This window comes from Bactrocera neohumeralis, chromosome 5 (assembly GCF_024586455.1).
Source record: "Bactrocera neohumeralis isolate Rockhampton chromosome 5, APGP_CSIRO_Bneo_wtdbg2-racon-allhic-juicebox.fasta_v2, whole genome shotgun sequence".
NCBI lineage: Eukaryota > Metazoa > Arthropoda > Insecta > Diptera > Tephritidae > Bactrocera > Bactrocera neohumeralis.
The window spans coordinates 44,202,503-44,225,509 of record NC_065922.1 but is presented as its reverse complement, the minus strand read 5'-3'; the positions used below and the strand labels follow the sequence as shown (position 1 = coordinate 44,225,509).

At 34.3% G+C, this 23,007-nt stretch overlaps 1 protein-coding gene across 2 annotated transcripts in view; it reads left to right on the top strand.

The window, feature by feature from the left end:
• The window catches only part of LOC126758933 (uncharacterized protein DDB_G0283357-like), a 101,514-nt gene extending 94,494 nt beyond the window's left edge, over window positions 1-7,020 (top strand). For both annotated transcript variants that reach the window (XM_050473407.1, XM_050473408.1), the window contains exons 4-5: window positions 2,887-2,952; window positions 5,183-7,020. In XM_050473407.1, coding sequence (XP_050329364.1) covers window positions 2,887-2,952; window positions 5,183-5,356 — 240 coding nt within the window. In that variant the 3' untranslated portion in view covers window positions 5,357-7,020. The remainder of the gene's footprint in view (window positions 1-2,886; window positions 2,953-5,182) is intronic.
• The last annotated feature ends 15,987 nt before the right edge of the window (window positions 7,021-23,007 follow it).

Genomic DNA, 23,007 nt, shown 5'->3' with positions numbered 1-23,007 from the left:
GGTTATCGTCCCTACTAGAATCATGAAAAAATGTTCATAAATAAAAAAGGAATTAACGTTTTTTTTTAATTTTTCCGCATGATTTTTTACATAAATTTTGTCATAACATTGTCAATAATTTATAAAAAATTATGAATCTAGTAGGGACCATAGCGAGGCGTTTTGTGAACATTAAAAAAGAAATTAAGCAAATCGGTTGAGTAGTTCAACCGGAATCATGTCCACCAGTTTAAAAAAGTGTGTTTTAAGAAAAACGCGTTTAAAGTGCCAGGTGTGCACTCCGAGCGCTCCGAACGTCGAGCGGTATTATTATTTTTGGGCCTTTTTCGAAACCTTCCAATGGTAAAGTGGATTGCTACATTAATTCTAAGGGAATAAGGAAACAAAAAATGCAAAAAAAAAATTTAAAAAGATTACCCTACTGACCCCTTAACATACGGAGACAACTAAATGTTTCAATTATATGGAATATACCAGGTTGTTCAATAAGTTTTGTCGTTTGTTAAGAAAAACACAATTTTATGATTCAAAATACACTTTATTATTCAGTATAACCTAGCTGAACATTAATACACTTGCTCCAACGATCTTCCAATCTGTGGATCCCATTCCTGAAGTGAGAATCTGGAAGGTCTGTAAAATATGCTTCAACAGCCGTTATGACGTCTTCATTTGATGAAAAACAAATGGAAGTCGCTGGTTAATGCGGTGGATACTTCAACAATTCGAACTTTAATTCATGGATTTTAGCCATTGTCAAAATGCTCTTGTGACACGGTGCATTGTCCTGATGAAAAAGGATTTTTTCTTCTGCAAACCGGGTCTTTTTTCATGAATTTTTTCTTCAACTGGTCCAAAAGTTTGCAATAATATTCAGAATTAATTGTTTTACCAGTTTGCAAGTAATCCACAAACTAAATTCCTCTCGCATCCCAAAAAACTGATGCCATAACCTTCTTGGCCGATTTCCGGACATGAACTCGTTTCGAAGCCGAACAACTAGATTTACACCATTCTTTAGCCTCTTGTTTTGATTCAGGATTATGGTAATAGACCCAATTCTCATTCATAGTGATGAATCGATGCACAAAATCCACTTTATGCTTTTTAAAATGCTCCATATTTTGCTGAGAACGTCGCATTCGAATGTGTTTTTGTTACTGTTCTAATTTTAGGTGAACAATCACTATACATTTTTAACATTTACAGCTTCCATAAATAAAAATATTATCACTGCACGATATTAAATTTTTTTCATTGTAAAAAAATACTGTGACACGGCGACACTAAATGGTTGTAAACATGTGACAGATTGAAATGGAACTATCACATACGTTCATATAGTACCAACAAAACCAAAAATTTTTGGGCTATTACAACGCCCTTTCTTATAATATATACACAACTGTTTGAATGAAAAACGATCTTTTACAAAAATCAAAATTTTTACTAGTCCCTCGATTCTTGTATTCATTCCTAGTAACACTTATTTCTTTTGGTTTTTAATTGTATTTAATTTTAAGTAGAAAACTTTTCCTCCCCGCGTTTCGATTACTTTTACAGACATTTTCGCTATAAAATCAGTTGTATGCTCTGAGATCCACTTGTTCGGTGTCTGGAGCCTTGAAAAGCTATGGTCCGATTTCGGCTTTTCGTCCGTCAACATAAACGCTATATGCGTGCTTTAAGAAATTGTAGTTTTACTTCCTTTTCTGCAAGGTCTAGTTGTTTGTGAGATATGCTTATTAAATCTATTAGAGGGTGGGCCCCTCCATCTGCAATACCAACCCTACTTGGATGCTGTGGAACATGTGTACCAAGTTTTATCAAGATAACTAAATTTTTACTCAAGTTACAGCTTGTACAGACAGACAGACGGACAGAAATTTGGTTCCGCACACAAAATTTAATAGAGTTCATTTGTTGAATAATTTCACTCATCGTAATCGTCGAATGTACTTTATGTACTTCAGAAAGACAAGCGTATATTAAACACTTACCATTATTTATCAATAATTATCAATTACGAAAAACAAAATATTTCGGCGAATGGGTTTTCGCGTGAAGTTAGTTTTCTCTTACCAGTTCTTCGACCTATGTATTACATCAAAATATCATCATTTACTCAAAACATTTGTGATATTTTTTTTCTCACACAAAATAGTGTGCATGTTGATGAGATGCAAAAACAGTTATTACATTGGAATTACATGACTTTGTTGAAACTCAATTCAACATTGCGAAAGTTCCCATAAACCACCAATATTTCCCATTTCTCTTTGCCTTTTCACTTTTTTATTTGATTGCGTAATGAAAGATGCGTGTGGTGTAATTTAATGAGCCTATGGAAATTATATGCGTAACATTAATTGATTCACGCACATAAATCTACAGAATTTTAATTGAAATGGAAATATCATTTACATATACATACATACATATTTAAGCACATATGTTTGTGTGTGTGTGTGTTTTTAATAATGCGTAACGTTGTACATGCAAAGTAACAGTTTATTAAAGTTGTTTGCTTCATCTGTGTGATTTTTTGCACATAAATATAGTTATCTATGCCGTTTTAAATTGATAAATTAAAACAAAACAAATAAAAAAAATTATAAAAATATGTTGTCAACATTTGACGTAGATAACATAATTTTCCATAGTATTTATCGCAGTGGAAAATTTTATTTTTCTTTCCACGTAAATATCAGCTGCAAAGCGTCACGCAAGCGAAGAGTTGCCAACCATTGCAAGCAAGTTTCCTTCTTAAGTCTTTTATTTGTGCATGTGTATTTATGTATAACAACAACAGCTTTGTCGCCTAACTGCGCGTGTTAACTTTAATTATTAATGTATTATTATTTCTTTTTGTTTTTTTGTTTGCAGGATGCTGACACTGTGGAACGGCTGAATGAGTCTGGTGAACTGCGTCAGCTGCTCAAACCATACAAGGTGAGTCGTTTGTTTGGCTTTCTGTCAACACATAGGCTCAGAGCATTGCCCATGACACATTGCTGTTTGATCAAAGGAAATGCCTTCGCGCACAAATAAATATTGATTTGTCAACGCGTGGCATTTCATGGTCAATATAAATGAAAACACATAGTAATGGGTGGTGACCACAAGTCATGTTACGCCATCTCATAGCACATGAATATATGTAGTAATTATGCATAAACTCAAAAATGTATATTTATTATTATTTTTGTAATACTTTTTTTATTTTTAAGAAATATTTTTTTTTTAATTTTTTAACTTTTTTAATATTTTTTTTTTAAATTTAATTTATATTGTATATCATCTCATAAACCCGAAAATTTGTATTAATTAATATTTTCGTTTTTTTCATTTTGAAAACATATTTCTTTTGTTAACTTTTTAAATTTAAATTACTTTTTATATTAAAATATATTAATAAATATTTTCTTAATTTTTTTTCATTTAAAAATTTTTTGTTAACTATTTTATAAATTTATTTTCTTAATTTTTTTTTCAAAAATTTGAAAATTTTATGAATTATTTTTTTTTCATTTATTTTAAATTTTTTATTTTATATATTTTAAAAACCCGAAAATGTTTTTGAATTAATATTTTATTTTAATTTTTTTTTTTTTTTTAAGAAATATTTTTTATTAATTTCATAAATTTATTGAAAATTTATATTAATTATTATTTTCGTAAATTTTATTTTTAAGAAATATTTTTTTTTTAATTTTTAAACTATTTAAATTTAATTTATGTTTTATATTATCTCTTAAACCCAAACTTTATATTAATTAATTTTTTTTTTCATTTAAAAGAAAATTTAATTTTTTAAAATTTAATTTATATTGTTTTAATTTAGTTTATATTGTTCATTATCTACTTTTTTTTATTTAGAATTTTTTCTTTACTTTTACAATTTTTTAAATACTTCGTAATTTTCTTACTTTTTATAATTTACTTGAGGATCCGTCCACGTTTTACTGTGGCTGGTACATAGTCAGTACTACTAATACCATTTATATGACTTCGATTATTAAGATTATGACTATTAGTTAACAAGATATAGCATTTTTGGTGGACCAATCATTTTCAAATAATTATTACATGAATTTTGAACAAATGCTTATGATTTAAAATATAATTTTTGTATTTATGAATTGTATTGAATTTTACCATAAACAGATAAAAAGAATCCCATGTCCTTACCATGGTTCTAGGCTACCTCCCCACCAATTTTCAGCTAAATCGGTTTAGCCGTTCTTGAGTTATAAATGGTGTAACTAACACGACTTTCTTATATATATATACATATATAGATTTGATTTAATTCGGACTACATTTAATATTTTCTTATTTCTACATTATATATCAGTTTTTTTTTTATTTAGTAATCATTGCTTAAATCAGGATTGTTTGTAATAATTAATTCTACATTTTTTTTTTGTTTTTATTTTTGAAATTATTAATTTATTTTGTTATCTTTTATTGTTTTTTTTATTTCAATATTTTTCAATTATTTTTATTTATTTTGTTGTTTATTTTAATATTTTTTCATAGATATTTTATTTAAGAATTTTGTTATTTTTTTTATGTGTTTTCTTTTTATCTTTTTACGATTTTGTTTAATATAATTTTTAATTATCTTTTATTTTTTGAGTTTGATTAATTTTTGATAAATTTTTACACTTATATTTTAAGGATTTTGTTTTTTCATTTATTACTGTATTTTTATTTATATTTTTTTTACAATTTTATTTGTTATTATGTTTTTTAAATGTGATTAATTGTTGACTTTCACTGAAGTACTTTTTTATGATTTTTAATATCTTACATTTAATTTGCTTCTTTATATTTGAGTTTTCATTTATTTATTTCAAGTAAATTTTTTTATAATTAATTTTTTATTTTAAATAATAATTTTTTTATTTTAAAAAAATTTATTTTTAGTTTTTTTGAAATATTTTGTATTTTATAATTTTTTTGTTTTTTTTTTAATATTTGTTACTGTTAGTGAAAAATTTACTTTAATTTTTTTTTTGAAAGATTTTGTTTTAATTTTTTTAATTTAATTTTTTTTTTATTTTTGTATTATTTGTTACTGTTACTGAATAACATATTGCACTTGATGGCTTTTAATTTTATTTTAAGCATTTTTGAATGAAATTTTAATTATTAATTCCAATTTTTTGTTTTACAGTCAATTGCCACGACATTCACGTGTCAAACATGCGGCGGCTACCGCCTACTGCCATGCCCCTCGTGTAATGGCTCAAAAAAATCGGTGCATCGAAATCACTTCACGGCCGAGTTTGTGGCACTGAAATGCATGAATTGCGACGAAGTCGGGCTGGTGAAATGTCACAATTGCTAAGCGAATGCACGACGATGGCAGCGATTGTGTCCGAAGTTGAAGAGCAGCAATACGAAACTTGATTGACAGCTACTCATGCGTGCGAGCCAATATGTTGAACAGACAATTGACGTTTTTCGTATGGACCAAGCGTAGCGTTACTTATAATTTTTATTCGACGTATGTGTGTTTCTAGGCGTAATCTCTAACTACATGTATAAATAATTAGCTTAAGCAACGAAAGAGTCATTTGATATACTATATATTTTTTCATATTTTTAAATTGATTTTACTTTATAGATTTTATTTTGTATAATTAATTTTACTTTAAAGATGTAATTAGCGATGTTTGATTGCCAAACAAATTGGTTTTTATATATTGTCTTTTCTTTTTCTTTATTTTAAAAGTGCAGCCATGAACTTAATTTTGGAAAACAAAAGCAATCAATTCGTCATTGATGACCTTAGCAATTTTTTTTCTTTCAAATTTGCTTTTATTATATTTTTACTGCTTAATTAACTCGCTATATATTTACACATGTAAATTTATTATATACATACAATACATGTAATTAAAAGTGTGCATGTAAAAAGTAAATTCGATTTGATTGACGGTCACGCGCCTTTACGAATTTATTGTTTATCGTCGTTTGTTTGTGCGGCAAATGTGACGGTTGTGATAATTTAAAACAGATATTCATATAAAACAATAATAAAAGTAAAAAAAAAATAAATAAATAAAAGAGTAGGCAACAAAGGCAAAGCAGTTAAGATAAAATGAGTTATTGAGCTTGAAATAATATAATTTACCTATACATATGCATGTAAGATATATGCGTTTATGCTAATATTGAAAAATAGCCTGAATTTATTAGGTCAATTCACATGCGTTTGTATAATTTATCAGATTGCAAGCAATGAAGTGGTCAAATTTTTCGAAAATATTGATAAAGGATCCCAAATCACTATCGCAATAAAAAAAAATATTTTTATTTCTAAGAAAATATCAGCTGCGAAGCATCACGCAAAGTGAAAAATTGCCAAACATTGCAAGCAAGTTTCCTACCTTGCTTCCAACCCTATATTTTTTCACAAAGCACTACATAATACCAGTCCACGTGCGATCTTCGATCAGCCTACTAACCCAAACTAACCTAACCTACTACCTATATTATACCCAAAACTTGTCATAAATTTGTATAATACATACTTTAGTGACTCGAATAAATTGACCAGTGTACAGCATACCCTAAAGCGACTTTGACTTATTGTCGAAACAACATTGAAGGTTCTACACCTTAAATTTTTTTTATTTAAAATTTTTCCGATATTCGCCTTCTCAAAAGCTAAAAAGGGATGTTTACACTCTAGCTTTTCAAAATCTGGGAATTTAACCATTTAATAGATTCACTTTGAGAACTAAAGATCTAATCAGGCATATGCAATAGATTAAGTGGCAACAAGCAGCGAATAAAAGTTGTGTAGGAGCACAATAAGGCATGGCGACAACCTTCACTTTCAATTTATAATGAGTTTGCTAAATCCGACTTTCACATTTTTTTTTAATATTTATTATAATTTTATCAATTTTTCATAAAATTATACAAACCAAAGTGAACTGGCAACCGTAATATTTTAAATAAAATATTAAAAAATAAATCATCAAATATTATAAAGTGCCCACGAAGTTTAAAAGTTAGTGGAAAATAAAAGAAAAAATATAAAAATGATAATAAATTTCAAAAATAAATTATTAAATTTTTTGTTTTAATATTAAAATAATACGCTCGTATGTTTACAGCAAGGAGTTATTGTGAAGTAATATAATAAAATATTAATATATACGCGTATAAAGAAAATTAATATTATGAATTGTGTACATACTGGCCAAAATAAATATTAAAAAAAAACTAAAAATAATTATATATACCTACCTAAAAATTAATTATAATAAAATATTTTATAATAAAATGCTTACAATTGCATTAATATAAAATAATAACAAATATATAACAACTTCATATGGTTTATAGTAATTATATATAAATATTTTTTATCAAATTGCCTTTATAAGTATGCAATGAACGCTGCAGGCGCACTTATTGTTTCTTTATATTACCGTTTTAATTAACTCAACCTGATTAACTGTAAATATTGACTACAAAAATACCTCTTCCCCACTTTTTATATGTGCACACAAAAAACAAAAAAAAAAACAAAATACAATACAATAAAAAATAATTATATAAGCAAATGTTAATATGTATGCACACAAAGCACATTTACTTACAGTTCTATAACCATAACTTACACAAATATGTATTTTATATAAATCAAGTTAACACGAAGCAGTCCTTCGTAAAATGGAACTATCAACTAAAGGCAACCAATAGCAGTATCGATACACTTAGTTTTAGAAAGAAATAAATACTGATTGCGAATCACCGTTACTTTTGTGCATATTTACTGAAAAAAATATATGTATATATAAGTATAATATATTTATACTATATGTATGTATAAGTAACAGTAGTTTATAGACATTATTATATAACGAAAATATTAATTTTAAAATAAAAACTTCAATTATAAATATACAAAAATATTAATGTAATTATAGCCATAATTCTAATATGTATGATTTTATAGCTACAAAATTAATAATTCAATAATTATTTTTTAAATAGTTAAATACATCAACAATAAGTATTTCAAAATGTTGTTGTTACTTTGCACTTTCGACGTTTTGAATTTTTATAATGAGCAAATTTCAACGAAAATAATTCGAAATGTCAAAATAAACGAAATAAAATAATCGCATGTAAAACAATATTTTTTTTGTGTAAAACGAATTATGTATGCATATACAATACGAATCAAATAAATAAAATATAGTAGTAGAAAATATATTTTACAATTTATTTTATTTAAAAATATGCTCGCTGCTCGCCGAGAGTTTGGGTATGTGAAATGTCATTCTTCGAAGTTCGAAAATCGAAGTTCCAAGTATTTGAACAAATTCTGGTCTAGAAGCATGAATTTCAGGTAATTTTTAAAGTGTCGTAAAAAAAAGCAATTAATATTTTTAGTATCCATTTTTTTATTAGTTATTTGTTAACTTTAGAAGAGTACAGAAAAAAATTAATAACTAAAAAAAAGTAAAAAATTTCATAAATTATGAGCTGACGAAGTGGGGGGTCTCTAAGAATTTCCACGTGACCATACCCATGATTTCAACCCTCCTAGTTATCTGAAACCAAAAAAAAAAAAAAAGATTATTAATCTAGAATAATGTCGCAATGGCCGGAACTACGGAAAAGTGGGAAAAAATTTTTTTCACAAAATGGCGACTGCCTGAAAAAAAAGTTTTTTTGGATCACTTTTTCTGACTATTTCGAATTTTTTTTTAAATAATAAAAATAAAAATTTGGGGATGGGGCTAGTTCCAACCATAGACAAGCCTATAAAGAAGATTCTATAAAAATTTCAAGTAAATCGGTCCAGTAGAACCTGAGAATATGTGGGTATCGTTCCGGAAAAGTCAGTTTTGAGAAAAATGCGTTTAAAGTTTCGCGTAAAGTCTTTTGTTCGATTAGTTCCGGCCGAACCAGTTTGGATGCCGGGTCAGAAAAATGCCTATATCTCCGAAAATAATTTGAGTTTCGAAAAATCCTCTTGTACACATATTCTTGAATAGTTAAACTTTGAAAATATAAAAAAAAATTTCGATTTTTTTAAATTTCTAGACCAGAATACGGTAAAAAAAATATATATTATTTCAATGGTATAGAACTTTTCTCTAACAAATAAGTGGTTGAAGTCAAAAATCAAACCTTCGAACAAAATAAAAGATGAAGATATACAGATGCAGAAAGGCATATTTGTCTTTATTAGAGCCAGGGTTGCAAATAATGCATAAAAAAATTATTGAATTAACATTTTTAAGATTTGATCTCCGATAGCGCCGATGTCCACCAAAGAGGTTTCCCTTTGCCTTCCTGAATTCTCAGAAAACATGAGCTTACGAGAGAGATTCTGTGCGCAAAACTGAAAACCTCAGCACACACTGTTCTATCGCGATGGCTGTGAGCACTGAGTCGGAACCTGTCGCGATGGATAGAGTTGATCGAAACTTCCTGCAGTACATATCCCAATCTTCTTCTTCTTCTTAATTGGCGTAGACACCGCTTACGCGATTATAGCCGAGTTAACAACAGCGCGCCAGTTTTGGGCTGGATTTGGGACCCGCCACGTAAAAAACCCCCCCAAATGAAAAAGAAATCACATATCCCAATCAGTGCCTCTGAAATTCCCAAATAGTATTCTAGTTGGAAGCACTCCGTCCAAACTAAAGTTGATATACCTATGAGCGAAGAAGAAGTGGTCGTTAAGAACCCTCCAGTCTGAGATCAACGGTACCAGCTCATTTGAGGTCAAGGGCTTCCTCCCTGCCCGCTGTTACAAAAGTGGGGGAGTTTCGCCTATTACAAATAAAGAGATCTTTGCTACAAATAAAATGGAAAAGTTGCTCACCTCTATCATTTATGGCTGAACTCCCCCCGACTGAGTGTCTGGAGTTAGCGTCCGAGTCAATTACTGCGACTTCCCTTTGCTTAGCTTCTACCAGAGCTCTTCTTAGCAACTCAAGAGGTGGTTCCACCTCGTCGCTATGAAGCATATAGGTCGACACCAACCAGAGTCCTCTAGCTTAGTTCTCTAGCTTGGCGGTCACAACATCCTCATTGCTGAAATTTGGTAAAAAGGAAATATTAAATTCATTTCGGACCAATAAACAACCTCTGGTCAGAGATACTGTAGCTACTCAGCAGCGACTCCTGAATTAGGATAACGTCAGCTTCATCTCTATCCAAACAAAGCAAGAGAATGGATGATGAAGGGCCTTCATCCTCCAGAGTCTTCTCTAGAAGTACGAGTTCTTCGAACATCCGTTTTAGACTGAAGACAGTACCATCAGTTGACGATCAGTCTTCAGAACTCATCACGTCCAAAGGGACAGAGTCGATTTCTATGTCCGTTTGGACATCGCTTCCCCTCTCTATAATCGCTCCTGGAGTCTGTGGAATATCCGCTCTGACGTCTTCTTGGCAAACCACCCTCTCGAAGCCATAGCGTTTGACGCCCTTGGTATCGCTGAAAGGACTAAGGAACTCTTTATTTAGGAGTATCAAGAGCTTTTCCGCAACCGTCATGTGTGATTACATTAATTTTATCACTACCCTTTTTCGAATAGGTCGGTTCCGATCTACATCCAAATGAGGCAATGCCTTCATAAATTCGTGTTCCCAAAAAGTGAAAATATTGATGATAAATGGCTCCATCCATTCTTCATCGTCATTATTTGACAAAATTCGAACTAATTATCCAACATAGTTCCCGTCGATTGTGAAGCAGTGATCTTTAAACTTTTCGTCATTTAGTATATTGTGTCTTTTGCTACAAAAGAGGCTCTAGTCTCTCCGAATTCTTCTTCATTGTCGATAATTTCTTTATAGCGATCACTTGAAATCTTAAAATAGGAAAAAGTCACTGGATACCATCCAAGGATTACGGTACATTAGAAAACCATTCCCCGGAAGCTGTATTTTTTCCATTTTATGATGGTGATAGTCATATAAGGTATATCAACCTTTAAGTCTACCAGCTATAGCGAATTATTTTTTTAGACGTATATGTATATTATTTCCTCAAATAGACAGGCCGACACTAATTAATTCGCATATTTATTCTGTTCATTTCAGTTTTTTTTTCTGATAAAAATAACCTAATTTTTAATACGAGTTTATACCTATAAATAGGTGGAAAAATTGCAATACCCTTGTCACCGACATACACACGTAACTGTCTCATATGAAACCTGCGCTTATTAGCTGACCTGTGAAATTGTTTATTTTCAACAGCTCAGTTGTAATCGCTCTCGATCGCCTGCAAATGATGTGCTAGATATTCTCAATGAAGCTTTGAAGGTCGCTAACAACTTCACTCGAAGCAAAACGTATAATCAAAACAAAACAACAACTACAGTAACCACTGCAATGGCACTGCAGAAATTCCAAGTAAAGAAAATTGAAAAAAAGCGACAACCACAACTGAAACTAACAGCAACAACTCTGCTGACAACCCACTAATAACAACGCCAACAATGCGCAATTATGCTTGTACAAATAAATAAAGCAACAAATAGGCAAGTAAACAATTTGCAATACGCGGAGTTAGAAAAATGACTGCCAACTCAATGGCAGCAACAACAATCGCAGTAAACACAACGTTGACAACTAAAAACAACAACAAGCCATGCTTGTCTGTATGTACCATATTGACAGCAAAGAAAATGCTTGTATTCTTTCAGCTCAAGAGCCGGTGTTGTTGTTGTTGTGTCTGTTGTTGTTAACTAGTTGTACATAACTTAAGCGTTTTGCTGCTTTTTTCGCATAAATCTGTATTGCTGCCACTGCAATGTTGTTTATACTTTGTTGTTGTTGATTTTATGACATTTAACGATTTTTTCTCCTTCCAAGGCGCAGCCATATCGCAAATCTTTTCAGTGCTTGCGTGCAATCTTCAGTTACTTATTAGTTTTCATTTTATTGATCGTTTTTTAGTTGTCGTAATTGCTGTCATCAGACTTGGGTGTTTGCGGTTTTGCCACAAATGCAATTCAATACACAATAGAGCAGGAATTCAAATTTTCTTGAAGCGCATTATTTCTGAATTTCTGAACAAAAGAAGCTTTGCACTAGCGATTTCCTAACTTTATCATTGCCGTATAAGAGGAATTCTCAAAGCCCGTAAGGGTACGTATGCAGTCATTCGTCCTATTGTATAAGAGTTTTTTCGCATAAAATCACTGATTATATAAATGGTGATTCGCTTCGAGGTTTCCTACATTTTTATAGAAAAAACACTTCGAATTTAATGGGGAATGATTATTATCATTCAAAAGAACATTCTTTGAAATATATTTTTTAAAGATTATCTCTTTCAAATGCCGCAGCTACGTCTCGAATGTACCATTCGTTGAGTCAGATTTTCGATGACTTGTTCGAGCATTTGGACTGATAACAGACAAATGACTCGGGCGAAGTATTGCTCCAAGACCTCAATCGAGGCGAGATTGTCCGCATAGACTTTAGACCTTACATATCCCACAGGAAAAAGTCTAAAGGTGTGATATCACACAATCGACCGGCCCAGAACGTGAAATTATCTGCTCACCCAAGTATTCTTTATTTATATGTATGAGAAGTGACACCGTCTTGTTGAAACCGAATGTCGCTGAGATCACAAGCTTCAATTTCAGGCATCAAATAATCGGTTATCATTGTACGCTTCCAATTTCAGATCTCGAGTTGCTGCGAACGGCGCCGAATCGACTCTTCACAGTCTTCGTGATATTGAAATACTAAAAATTAAGTTTATGTTAGTATGAAAAATGTATTTTTCCGTAAGATTGCAGGGTGCTATTGAAGCAATGTGATCCCTATTCGGATACATAGATTCAAGAGTCCTACTGTGCAGTCTAGCGACAGGAGTTCGGGAGCTTCCTGCTCCATGTCGCAGAAGCGGCAATTCGCATAGCCTCTGGCGCATGTTAGATAGATGCTTCTTGAACAACCTACAATGCCCACAAGTAGCCGGAACTTGTCCCTCGGAAGGTTGATTACACTTTTAAACATCGTGAGGTTGTAACCACCCATTAGCAACTTTGCCTGGCACATGCCTATGAGTTAGTGTCAATACCTTTCCCAGTCCACTCTCTCCTCTTTGCGGAGCAGTACCTTTATTGTATGGGCAGTGACGACAATGTAGGGTTCCTTGCCAACCATCCCTGCGGAGCAGGCAAGCTCATCTGTCAGTGCGTTACCGACTACACCGGCTTTTTACCAGGCATTCAGACGAGGTGCACTTGGTTGCGAGCTGATAAGCTGTTCAGCCGTTCTATGTACTCCTTCACCAATAGCGATCTAATATCATACGCTAAGATCGCTTTGAGTGCCGCTTGACTATCACTGCATTGGCGAGAAGTGAAGATTTGCGTAAAGCATTGATTTTTTGTTTCCATTTGAAGAAAAGTGCTGCAGAGTAGCATCGAAAGCTTATCGAGGCATATGGTGATCATGCTCTTTCAGAAGACACACAAAAAAGATGATTTTTAATGTGAGAAATAAAGAACGTGGAAGACCAACAACAAAGTTTGAAGACGCCGAACTGCAAGCAATATTGAATGAAGATGATACTTTGAGTCAAAAGCAAATGGCAGCCATGTTAAATGTTGTACAACAGACAATTTCAGACCGTTTGAAAGCTATGGAAAATGGGTGATATAAATTAAATGAAAGGCAAATGAAAAACCGAAAAAACACTTGTGAAATTTTATTTCAAAGACACGAAAGAAAATCAGTTTTGCATCGAATTGTCACTGGAAAAAATCATGAGTTAATCCGCTTCGGTAAGAAGGTCGCTTCGGTAAGAAGGCAATGCTTTGTGTTTGGGAGAATCAAAAAGGTGAGCTTTGGAAAACTGGTGAAATTGCTTATACTACACACATACAGACAACAAATGATAAATTTGAACCATGCATTCATTGATAAATTTCCAGAATAGCTCAGAAGTTACGGCAAAGTAATGTTGTTACAGGACAATGCACCTGCAAACAAAGCAAAATCGGTTCAAGATACAATCAAAGTACTTGGCTCTAGAATTAAGAATGTCATACGTAAACCGATTAGTCTCAAATTTTAACACGAGCTTCTTAAATATATTTTTTAGTAAATAAATAAACACTTTTTCTCACCGATAAATATTTTTTATAAACAAATTAGGGTCATAAATCGTTTTTTTGGATCAAGAAACTTAAAAGTTTTCTCAGAAAAAAATCTGGAAAATTCGCTTTTTTCGGCCTTCTAACTTTATATAGCCCCTTAAAGAATGCATGACTGTTACGTCTTCTTCAGATACAATCAAGCTTAGCAAAAGATGCAAATAAGTATTCGAGAAGTGTTTTAGAAGCTCTTGCAGCTGCAGCAAGCAGTGTCAATGACTAATATCATTAACTTTTGTTTTTCACTTTTATTTTTTATTTACATATTTTTTGTTATTTTAATTGCTTCGAGGTTCCGTTTGACATTCAAGTAATGCTGATGGCTGCTTAGTTGTCTCTTCATTTCTGTTAATTTGAGGTGTGGTGGCACATCTTCAACTTCAATGGCAAATAAAAACAAAACCAATATTTTACAGGTAGATATATAAGTGTGTGTGCAGCTACAAACATCCGTTGCAGTCGGTCATAATATACATAATTATATATTAACAAAGTATGCAAAAGAAAATATCATCGCATTGTACTTATTATACAACACAATCACAAGCTGAAGCAGCAGGCATCAGACAGCAGGCAGCGCTAAAGCGTGTATCGCCAACGTTAGCGTGCGTGCACGACCGGCAAAAGGCCCAGCTGAGGCTGAGAATGCTGGCTGTCGCAGCAGAGGTGAGGCGTGAACCCATCACTAACCGCAATTTGACGTCAAAGTCGACAACACTTGTCAGGTGAGTTCAACTTGTATTGATTTCTTATGTTGGCCATTACAATGCTGAAAGGCATACACACACAAGTAAACATATGCATAAATATATAGGTGCCCATATATGCATGGTTGTGGACCTTTATCAGCGCCGGTGGCGCATAAAATTGAATTGTTGCACGTCACTTTCACCCTTTTGCTTTTGCAATGCCGCCACACCGTTAATACCGGTTCACCTGTGTCCCAAAAAATACAAAAAGCAAAAACAAAGAAAAAGTTGGGGCCAATCGAACAATCGCCCAACCTATCGGCCCATCAACATCACTCAGTGTACGCCTGCTGTCTGCCCTTTCCGGCGCTGCTCGCTTCACGTTTCTTCTGGCGCTTTCCCGCTTGCTGCCGTCGCACGTTGCCCGTTGCTGGGAGCTGGGAGCTGCTGTTTAATGTAGCCGGCGAAAATTTTTCGAATTCTTTAACATAAAGTTTTATATAATTTTTGTTGTTGCCGCTTTTTCCTCGCTTTTATGCTTTTAATTTGATTTTGTATGCAAGCATAATGTTGTGCATATATGTATGTGTGTGTGTCTGTGTGCAGCATCAATGTTTACGTAATGCGATGCAAAGTCGTTTCCATTTTTTTTTAACAACAACCAGTTTATTGAGCCCCACAGGTGCTGGCAGATAACAAAATAAATACATATGTACGTATGTAATCGCAGCATGTTGTTGTTGTAATACATACGTGAGAACCTTCGTCCATTCAATTGCACATTAAATATTTGCGCATACTTGCTGGTACACACATATTAAACGTGTGTCGTGTGTTTTTTCTTCAGCGCTGTCAGGTTGGCGTAAACGCCTGTTACACAAAAGACTTAAGCAACGAACTTGCAATTTTTTTATTAGCGCAGGTGGCCAATTACATATTACATTTTATATTGGGTGTGCACAATGGCGGCGCGTTGCAAAGCATTCAGTTGTCAGTTGTTGTTATTGTGTCTTTAGTGAAGTTCGCATTGTGTGCGTAATGTAATGGTTGGGAGTTTTTTTTCTTAACTAAAAGCAGCATGAATGTATTTTCCCTGCAGATAATAGAAATTCATTTCTACGTATAATCTGCGAACATGTGCTTTTGCAGGTTTTGAATAATTTCGCTTTCTTTTAAAGATATATAATCTGCAATCACATTTGAATCCCGAAATTTCGGGACTGTGTCTTCGAGATCCCGAGATACTAAAAATTTTTTTTTTTTTGTTTTATATATGCTCCGCAGCATTTATTTTTCAAAATATATTTTGTTGTTGTTTTTGTTTTCAAAGCTAGGCAACACCATTATAACATTTAGTTTTTAAGAGACGCCTTTATAATAAAGCTATTATCTAACTGCTGTTCTATTCACGCAAGCCTATTATTTCCAACTAAACCGAATTCTATTAGAAGTGTTACTACAAGTATTGGACGAAAGTCGGTAGTCGTCGCACCTGCAACTGAGCCTTTAGAATTTTTGACCATTTCAAAATCAACTGACGTATTGAGCACAGCCATTCTTCACTCTGAAGCATTACGTTAGAGTTTTAATAGACTAGACCGTTGAATAACAGGCTATATGAGAAAGCGAATATTTTTTACATATTGCCATTAAGGGACTTTCTCTCGTATCAACGCAGTCAAAGCTAGACCGTCCCTTCGCATCGCAAGTTGGTTGCAATTCGAAATAATTAGCGAAACCAATGCTTTCTCTCCTTTGTGTTCTTAAAGTAGGAAAGTTGTCTTCATCTTCTCATCACTAACATTTTTTTTACCATATACATACATACCCAAATTTAGAATATTGCACATAATATACTGCGCAAATACCCAGCAGCTCGTTTAAATGGTCTGTGCTATGGTCTCAAAAACATTCTACTTGGGATGGCTCTTAATAGGTCAATTTAAAAGATCCAGCCTGACACATATGTAGATGGCGCTACTAGAATTAAATCCGGACTCAGTCAAGTGGACTACGGCTTTGTTCTCAAAATTCAAATCCACGGCGGCGGATGGCATCTTTCCAGTACTTCTGCAGCAGGGAGAGCAGGTTCTACTGCCCTACCGTGTTCAGCTTATGAGAGATAGCCTGGCGCTGGAGTATTTCTCTGAACCATACCCAGAAGAATATCTGAAGAGACTCTCTGCGATATCGTACAAAGGGAACTAACCTGTTTACGAGACGCATGTCAATGCCTCGCCTCAGAAACCAAACACTCGGGGCAGAGAGATAGAGATGACCAACATGGTCAAATATCTTGGTATCGCACTGGATTCCACTCTGCGGTGGAAGCAGCATGTTTATCTGACCATGTCAAAGATACGACACTTACGTTGCACAATCGGCTGGCTGGTAGATTCTGCAATTGCAAGCCCAGGATTGTCAGATGGTTGTACACCATGATCGGGCGACCGATTATCACATATGGAACGGTGACTTGAGCTCCGAAAGCTTTGCAGACTTAGGTACGACTTCAACTATCGAAGATGCAACGACTCGCCTACGTCTGCGTGTCGGGTGCCATGCACACATGTTCAACTTGCTGGAACTCACCCCGCTACACCTAGTAATCAGTCAAGTCGCCGAACACACTCTGCACCAAATGACAGCAGAAGGATTTGGCAGAGGTATGGTAATCTCTTCCCAATGCATGAAGGACCTAACACTGGCTATTCTCCCTAGGGACAGCATTACTGAAAAGATTAACTTCACTAGGAAGTTTAAGGTTAGCCTCAGCAGGAAGGCCGAATGGAAAAATTCCGCTCTCGAGCTACTGCTGAGGGACAGTTGAAACAAGTGGTACACTGACGGCGGCGAGGTCACATAGCCACGCACAAAACTCTTCATACCTATGGGTAATTTTCCGAGCATATTCCAAGCAGAGGTCTTACCTATAATTCGCTATGTAGAGTTAAACCTCCAACGCAACTATCGTTCATTGCAAATAGTCTATCAGAACGTAACCAAGTGCACCTTATTTGGGGGCCAGGTCACAAAGGCATAGCCGGCAATGAACTAGCTGATGAGTTTGCCCGCTCCGCAGCATCCACCAATATGATAGGACCGGAACCTTTCATTACGGCTGGTTTCCACCCTGTATAGAAGCTGATCCGCAATGATGAAGCAGTAGATAGGAAGAAGCATCGGCATTATTTCACCAACACAATGCACCGTGTCACATGTCAGTGAAAACGATGGCAAAAATCCATGAATTGGGCTTCGAATTGTTTTCGCAACCACCGTATTCAGCATTTCCTGTATTCAGATCTCAAAGTCACATCCTAATATAAAAATGGTATCGAAAAGTTGGAGGGTCGCTATAATCAGTATATCACCTATATTAAAAAAAAAAAAATAATAATAATAATATTTTGCCAAAAAAATGTGTGTTTAATATGGTAGGCCTGAGACTTTTCAAATGACCTTTTAGAATTACATGGTTGCCATACACAGGATTCAATAGCTCAATAAACAAACCATCTTTACTTCGAAACAACATCAAAACAGTTGAAGAAATGTGATCGAAAACTCGGAGACGGTCAAACACTGGACAACATAAGAAGTTGTTGTACCATCTGATCAAATTTGACTAGGACTGAAAAAAACTATATTTTCACGCATTTTAATACAAATATTTATTATAACAGGTGGCGCAAAAATTTCCTTCTGATGTTTTTTGGAAAATGAAAAAGTTTTTAAAAAAATTAAAAACTTTGATTCTGCTTCTGGATTATTTTTATTTGGTCTTTTAGATTTGTTTACATCAAGTCGAGAATATGATATCTTGTAAATGGCTACAGTTGTTTGTCGTTTGAGCCCTTTTGATGACATTTTCCATCACTTTGGCCAGAACTTCCGGCGATAGGTCCTCACATTCTTGACGGATATTGTCTTTAAGAGCTGCAAGAGTTTGAGACTTGTTGACATAAACCCGCGACTTCAAAAAACCCCACAAAAAGAAGTCTGGAGCGGTCAAATCAGGCGATCTTGCTGGCCAGTGCAAATCGCCGAAACGGGAGATTAGGCGCTCGGGCAATGCATCCTTCAGCATATCGGTTGTGGCACGCAGTGTAGAGTACCATTGTTTATTTACGTGTATTTCGCAAATGTCAAAACAGAACTGACATTAGAGGTCAATTGCAAAATTTATAGCATCTTCTGATAGGAGGATTAGTTTTGGGCCACCCTGTACCACCTTCAAAATAGGCTACAGAGCTAATACGAATGGCCTTCTAAGCTTTAAGAGAAATTTGGTTTTTCCCCTTTTGGATAATTTTCGAACGCCAATCGTTATATTTGTTGTTATTTCTTTTACAATCTCTCTCGACCTCTTACGTATTTTGGTAAACTTGTAGCATTGACACGCTTCATACCTCAAACATTAACCAAAGTGGTTCAGTTTACCCATAAGAGATGTTGATATCCTCTGCTATCTCTCTGATACCAACATGATGATTTTCAAACACTTTTTCTTAAACTTTCTCGATGATATCAGTATTAAGCGCGGTGGAAGGTGGACAGCCATTAGGCACTGAATGCTTTGTGCTCCTCAAATACTTGTGTTCACCATAAAGTTAACTTCCCAAAACAGTTCTGCAACATATTCAATGATTCCGTAGCCACGATTCCTTTGGAAAAAATTCAACCAAACTGGTTGTTAAACGGAAAAATCTCCAGACAAACTTTTCGCCTCGTAAAAAACACAAATTGAACAGTCCGAGTCATAAGTGATCAAATGCGATTTCATCTAAAGCTCATTTTATGCGAAATGCATTTCCAGATTGACGAGTACGGAAATTAGCGAAACTGTCGTATTCTTAAAACTGTCTTCAAACATTTTGAATTAGTTTCACAAATATAAATATAAGCATTGGCTAGCCAATAGTTTTCAATGCCAAAGCGCCAATCACTTTTACCCAATAAAATTTGAATTCAAAACAAATACTCCGCTCAAAGGTAATAAAGACCCCGTGTGGCCTCTTAATTACCTGAATGACAGCAATCAGAGCTTTGGCATCGATCATTTACAAAATAAAGCTTCAAAATAAAGACAAATCTTAATTTGATCGCATATGAGCTTCCGGCTCGTCTTTGACTAAAGCGCATAAAAACATAGAAATTCTAAGCCACACACACGCACACATTCCAAAGATCATAAAACAAAAACGGAATACTTCACGAAATTTAAAAACACAAACTCGTCTTGAATACGAAACTTGAGAGTAAACGAGTCGCTTATGCTAATCAATCTCGAAAACAAAGAAAAAAAGCAAAAATCAACAACAAAATAAACCGAAAATGCTCATAATGATAGTAATCGTTTTAAAAGTAGGAAGATGCGCGTGCAGCATTATTGGCTTAAATTTGAATAAGTCTCAAAACTGGTGTGTGCAGAGTAATTTCATGCTTTTCGAAATCCGATTCCAGGTGAAGGACGTTCTGAGTGTAATGAAATTGACAAGCAAGCATTTTTGGTGCGAAATATACAATTTTACTTGGTTGTTTACATTTTACTAACCTTTAAGTATCGGGACCTGGAGGCATGCGTTGCTTTTAGAGATACAAGCGACGGTATGACAGAGTAAACTCTCATCAATTACTGCTACTCAACTATAGACAAATTACCCACACCTTCTATTCCGTTTTATTTTTTAAGATTTCTGCCATTCTTGCAGCAGATTTCCAACACCGTTGAACTTAAGAGGTTATATTCACTTACAGAACGTTTTTTTGTGATTTTTTATGATTAACAAATACATATGTAAGTGTATCGGTATGAAATGAGCGTTTTTTTGAGAAAATTAAATACTGATTTTGAACAGGAAAGTGAAAAAAAAGTTATTCAAAGAATGACCTTTGCTTTTTAGACATGTTGACCACCTTTCTGGCCATTTTGTGGATACCATACCGATAGATATGTTCGTAGCAAACCAATCAGGCACTCAATTTTCGACTTCTGCGTAGGAATCGAAGTGCTGCTCAGCCAATGCGTGACCCATCGATGAAAACAAATGGTAATCAGAAGTGGCCGGGCCTATTGAAAATACAGCTGGTGTGGCAGCAGCTCCCGGCCAATTACTTTGATGGTATCCAGAACCAATTACTTTGCCATGTCTTCTAGCCCATTCTGGTTGATTTTCGATTAATCTTCCTTCCTACCGAGTCGATCTTTTTTTGCAGATGATGTTGATGGTAGTCGCTGATTAACCGAGGATTTTCTCCGTTTAGGATTCTTAAAATATATCCCACTTTTCATCGTCAGTGACAATTCGATGCAAAACTGATTTTCTTTCGTGTCTTTGAAACAAAATTTCACAAGTGTTTTTTTCGATTTTCCATTTGTATTTCATTGAATTCATGTGGTACCCATTGTTTGTGATGCAACATTTAACATGGCTGCCATTTGCTTTTGACTCAAAGTATCGTCTTCCTCAAATATTGCTTGCAGTTCAGCGTCTTCAAACTTTTTTGATGGTCTTCCACGTTCTTCATTTCTCACATAGGGGAATTCCCTTTTTGGGGATACGGTGAAATTGTAAATAGCTCAAATTTATGTGGTTTCTTCAGGAACCAATCTACCATGCAAAACCCGAATTAGGTATATTTCTTTATTTAAAGTACACTTTAGGATCATGGTAATTTTTAAAATTGCTAGAAAAGTGAAACAAATTTCCTATCCAATTCTCTGTAATCTCGTAGCGTTCGGGACAATCAGCTGATCAATCGGAAAACGATGGTAATCGGAGCCTACCTCATGTATTCACATAAATTTAACCTACTCCACAGTAAACTTTTCTAGAAAACTAGAAAATTCTTTGTTATTACTGAATTTTTTATCAAATTTACTGATCTCTTTCTCGAGAAAAAATCTAATAAGTCCCCATTTTGCGATACAATTAATAAAACCAATCACTTACTATCTCCTGTCATCAAACAAACAGTCGTCGCACTCGCGATTAAACACTAGATTAGGACGTCATAACTGTTGATAAGTCTATCTTGGAACAGCGTAAACACCACCAACAATGTCAGCCTAGAAATCCAACGCAGGATAACTCTTGCCAACAGGTGCTCCTTCGGACTGAGTAGACAATTGAGAAGCAAAGTCCTCTCTCGACAAACAAAAACCAAACTCTATAAGTCACTCATAATTCCCGTCCTGCTGTATGGTGCAGAGTCTTGGACGTTGTCAACAACGGATCTATCGACGTTGCGAGTTTTCGAGAGAAAAGTTCTGCGAAAGATTTATGGTCCTTTGCGCGTTGGCCACGGCGAATATCGCATTCGATGGAACGATGAGCTGTACGAGATATACGACGACATCGACATAGTTCAATGAAATTAAAAATATAGCGGCTACGCTGGTTTCAGGTCATATCGTCTGGATGGACGAAAACACTCCAGCTCCGTGTTTGGGGGAAGCAAAGGAAGAGGAAGACCTCCACTCCGTTGGAAGGACCTAGTGGAGAAGGACCTGGCTTCGCTTGGAATATCCAATTGGCGCCACGTAGCGAGAAGAAGAAACGACTGGCGCGCTGTTGTTAACTCGGCTATAATCGCTTAAGCGGTGTCTACGCCAATTAAGAAGAAGAAGAAGAAAACCAATCCACTGCCACGCCTACAAAACGTCATTAAACGGAGACCCAAAATTGTGTCATAAATAAGCACTAAATTAGGATATAGAACTGTAATTTGGTCCAGACAATCGTATAAGCAAGGGACAGCTGTGGTTCCGTCCTTTAAAAGATTTATATTTAATGTACATATCTCTCAAACCGACTTACTGATACTATAACGGGGCACCTACCACTTGGAGAACATATTTAAAAAAATGTAGACTAGTACAGAATAGGAAACAGTTTTTCAACGCGAAAATGAAAATGAAGCTAGTAAGATCATAAAGGTCTTATGTACGAAGACGCTTCTAGCGCTAAGTGACAACTGATAGGTCACTCTCCTATCTACCTACATACATTTATCCATTTGATAACCTACCATTAGAACTTTTTTTAACTTTTAAAAACTTATTTGGAAGAAAAACAACAAAAACAATTAGCCGACTTAAGACAGCAAAGCACTTCGAGTAAAACCGATTAAAAAAGTTT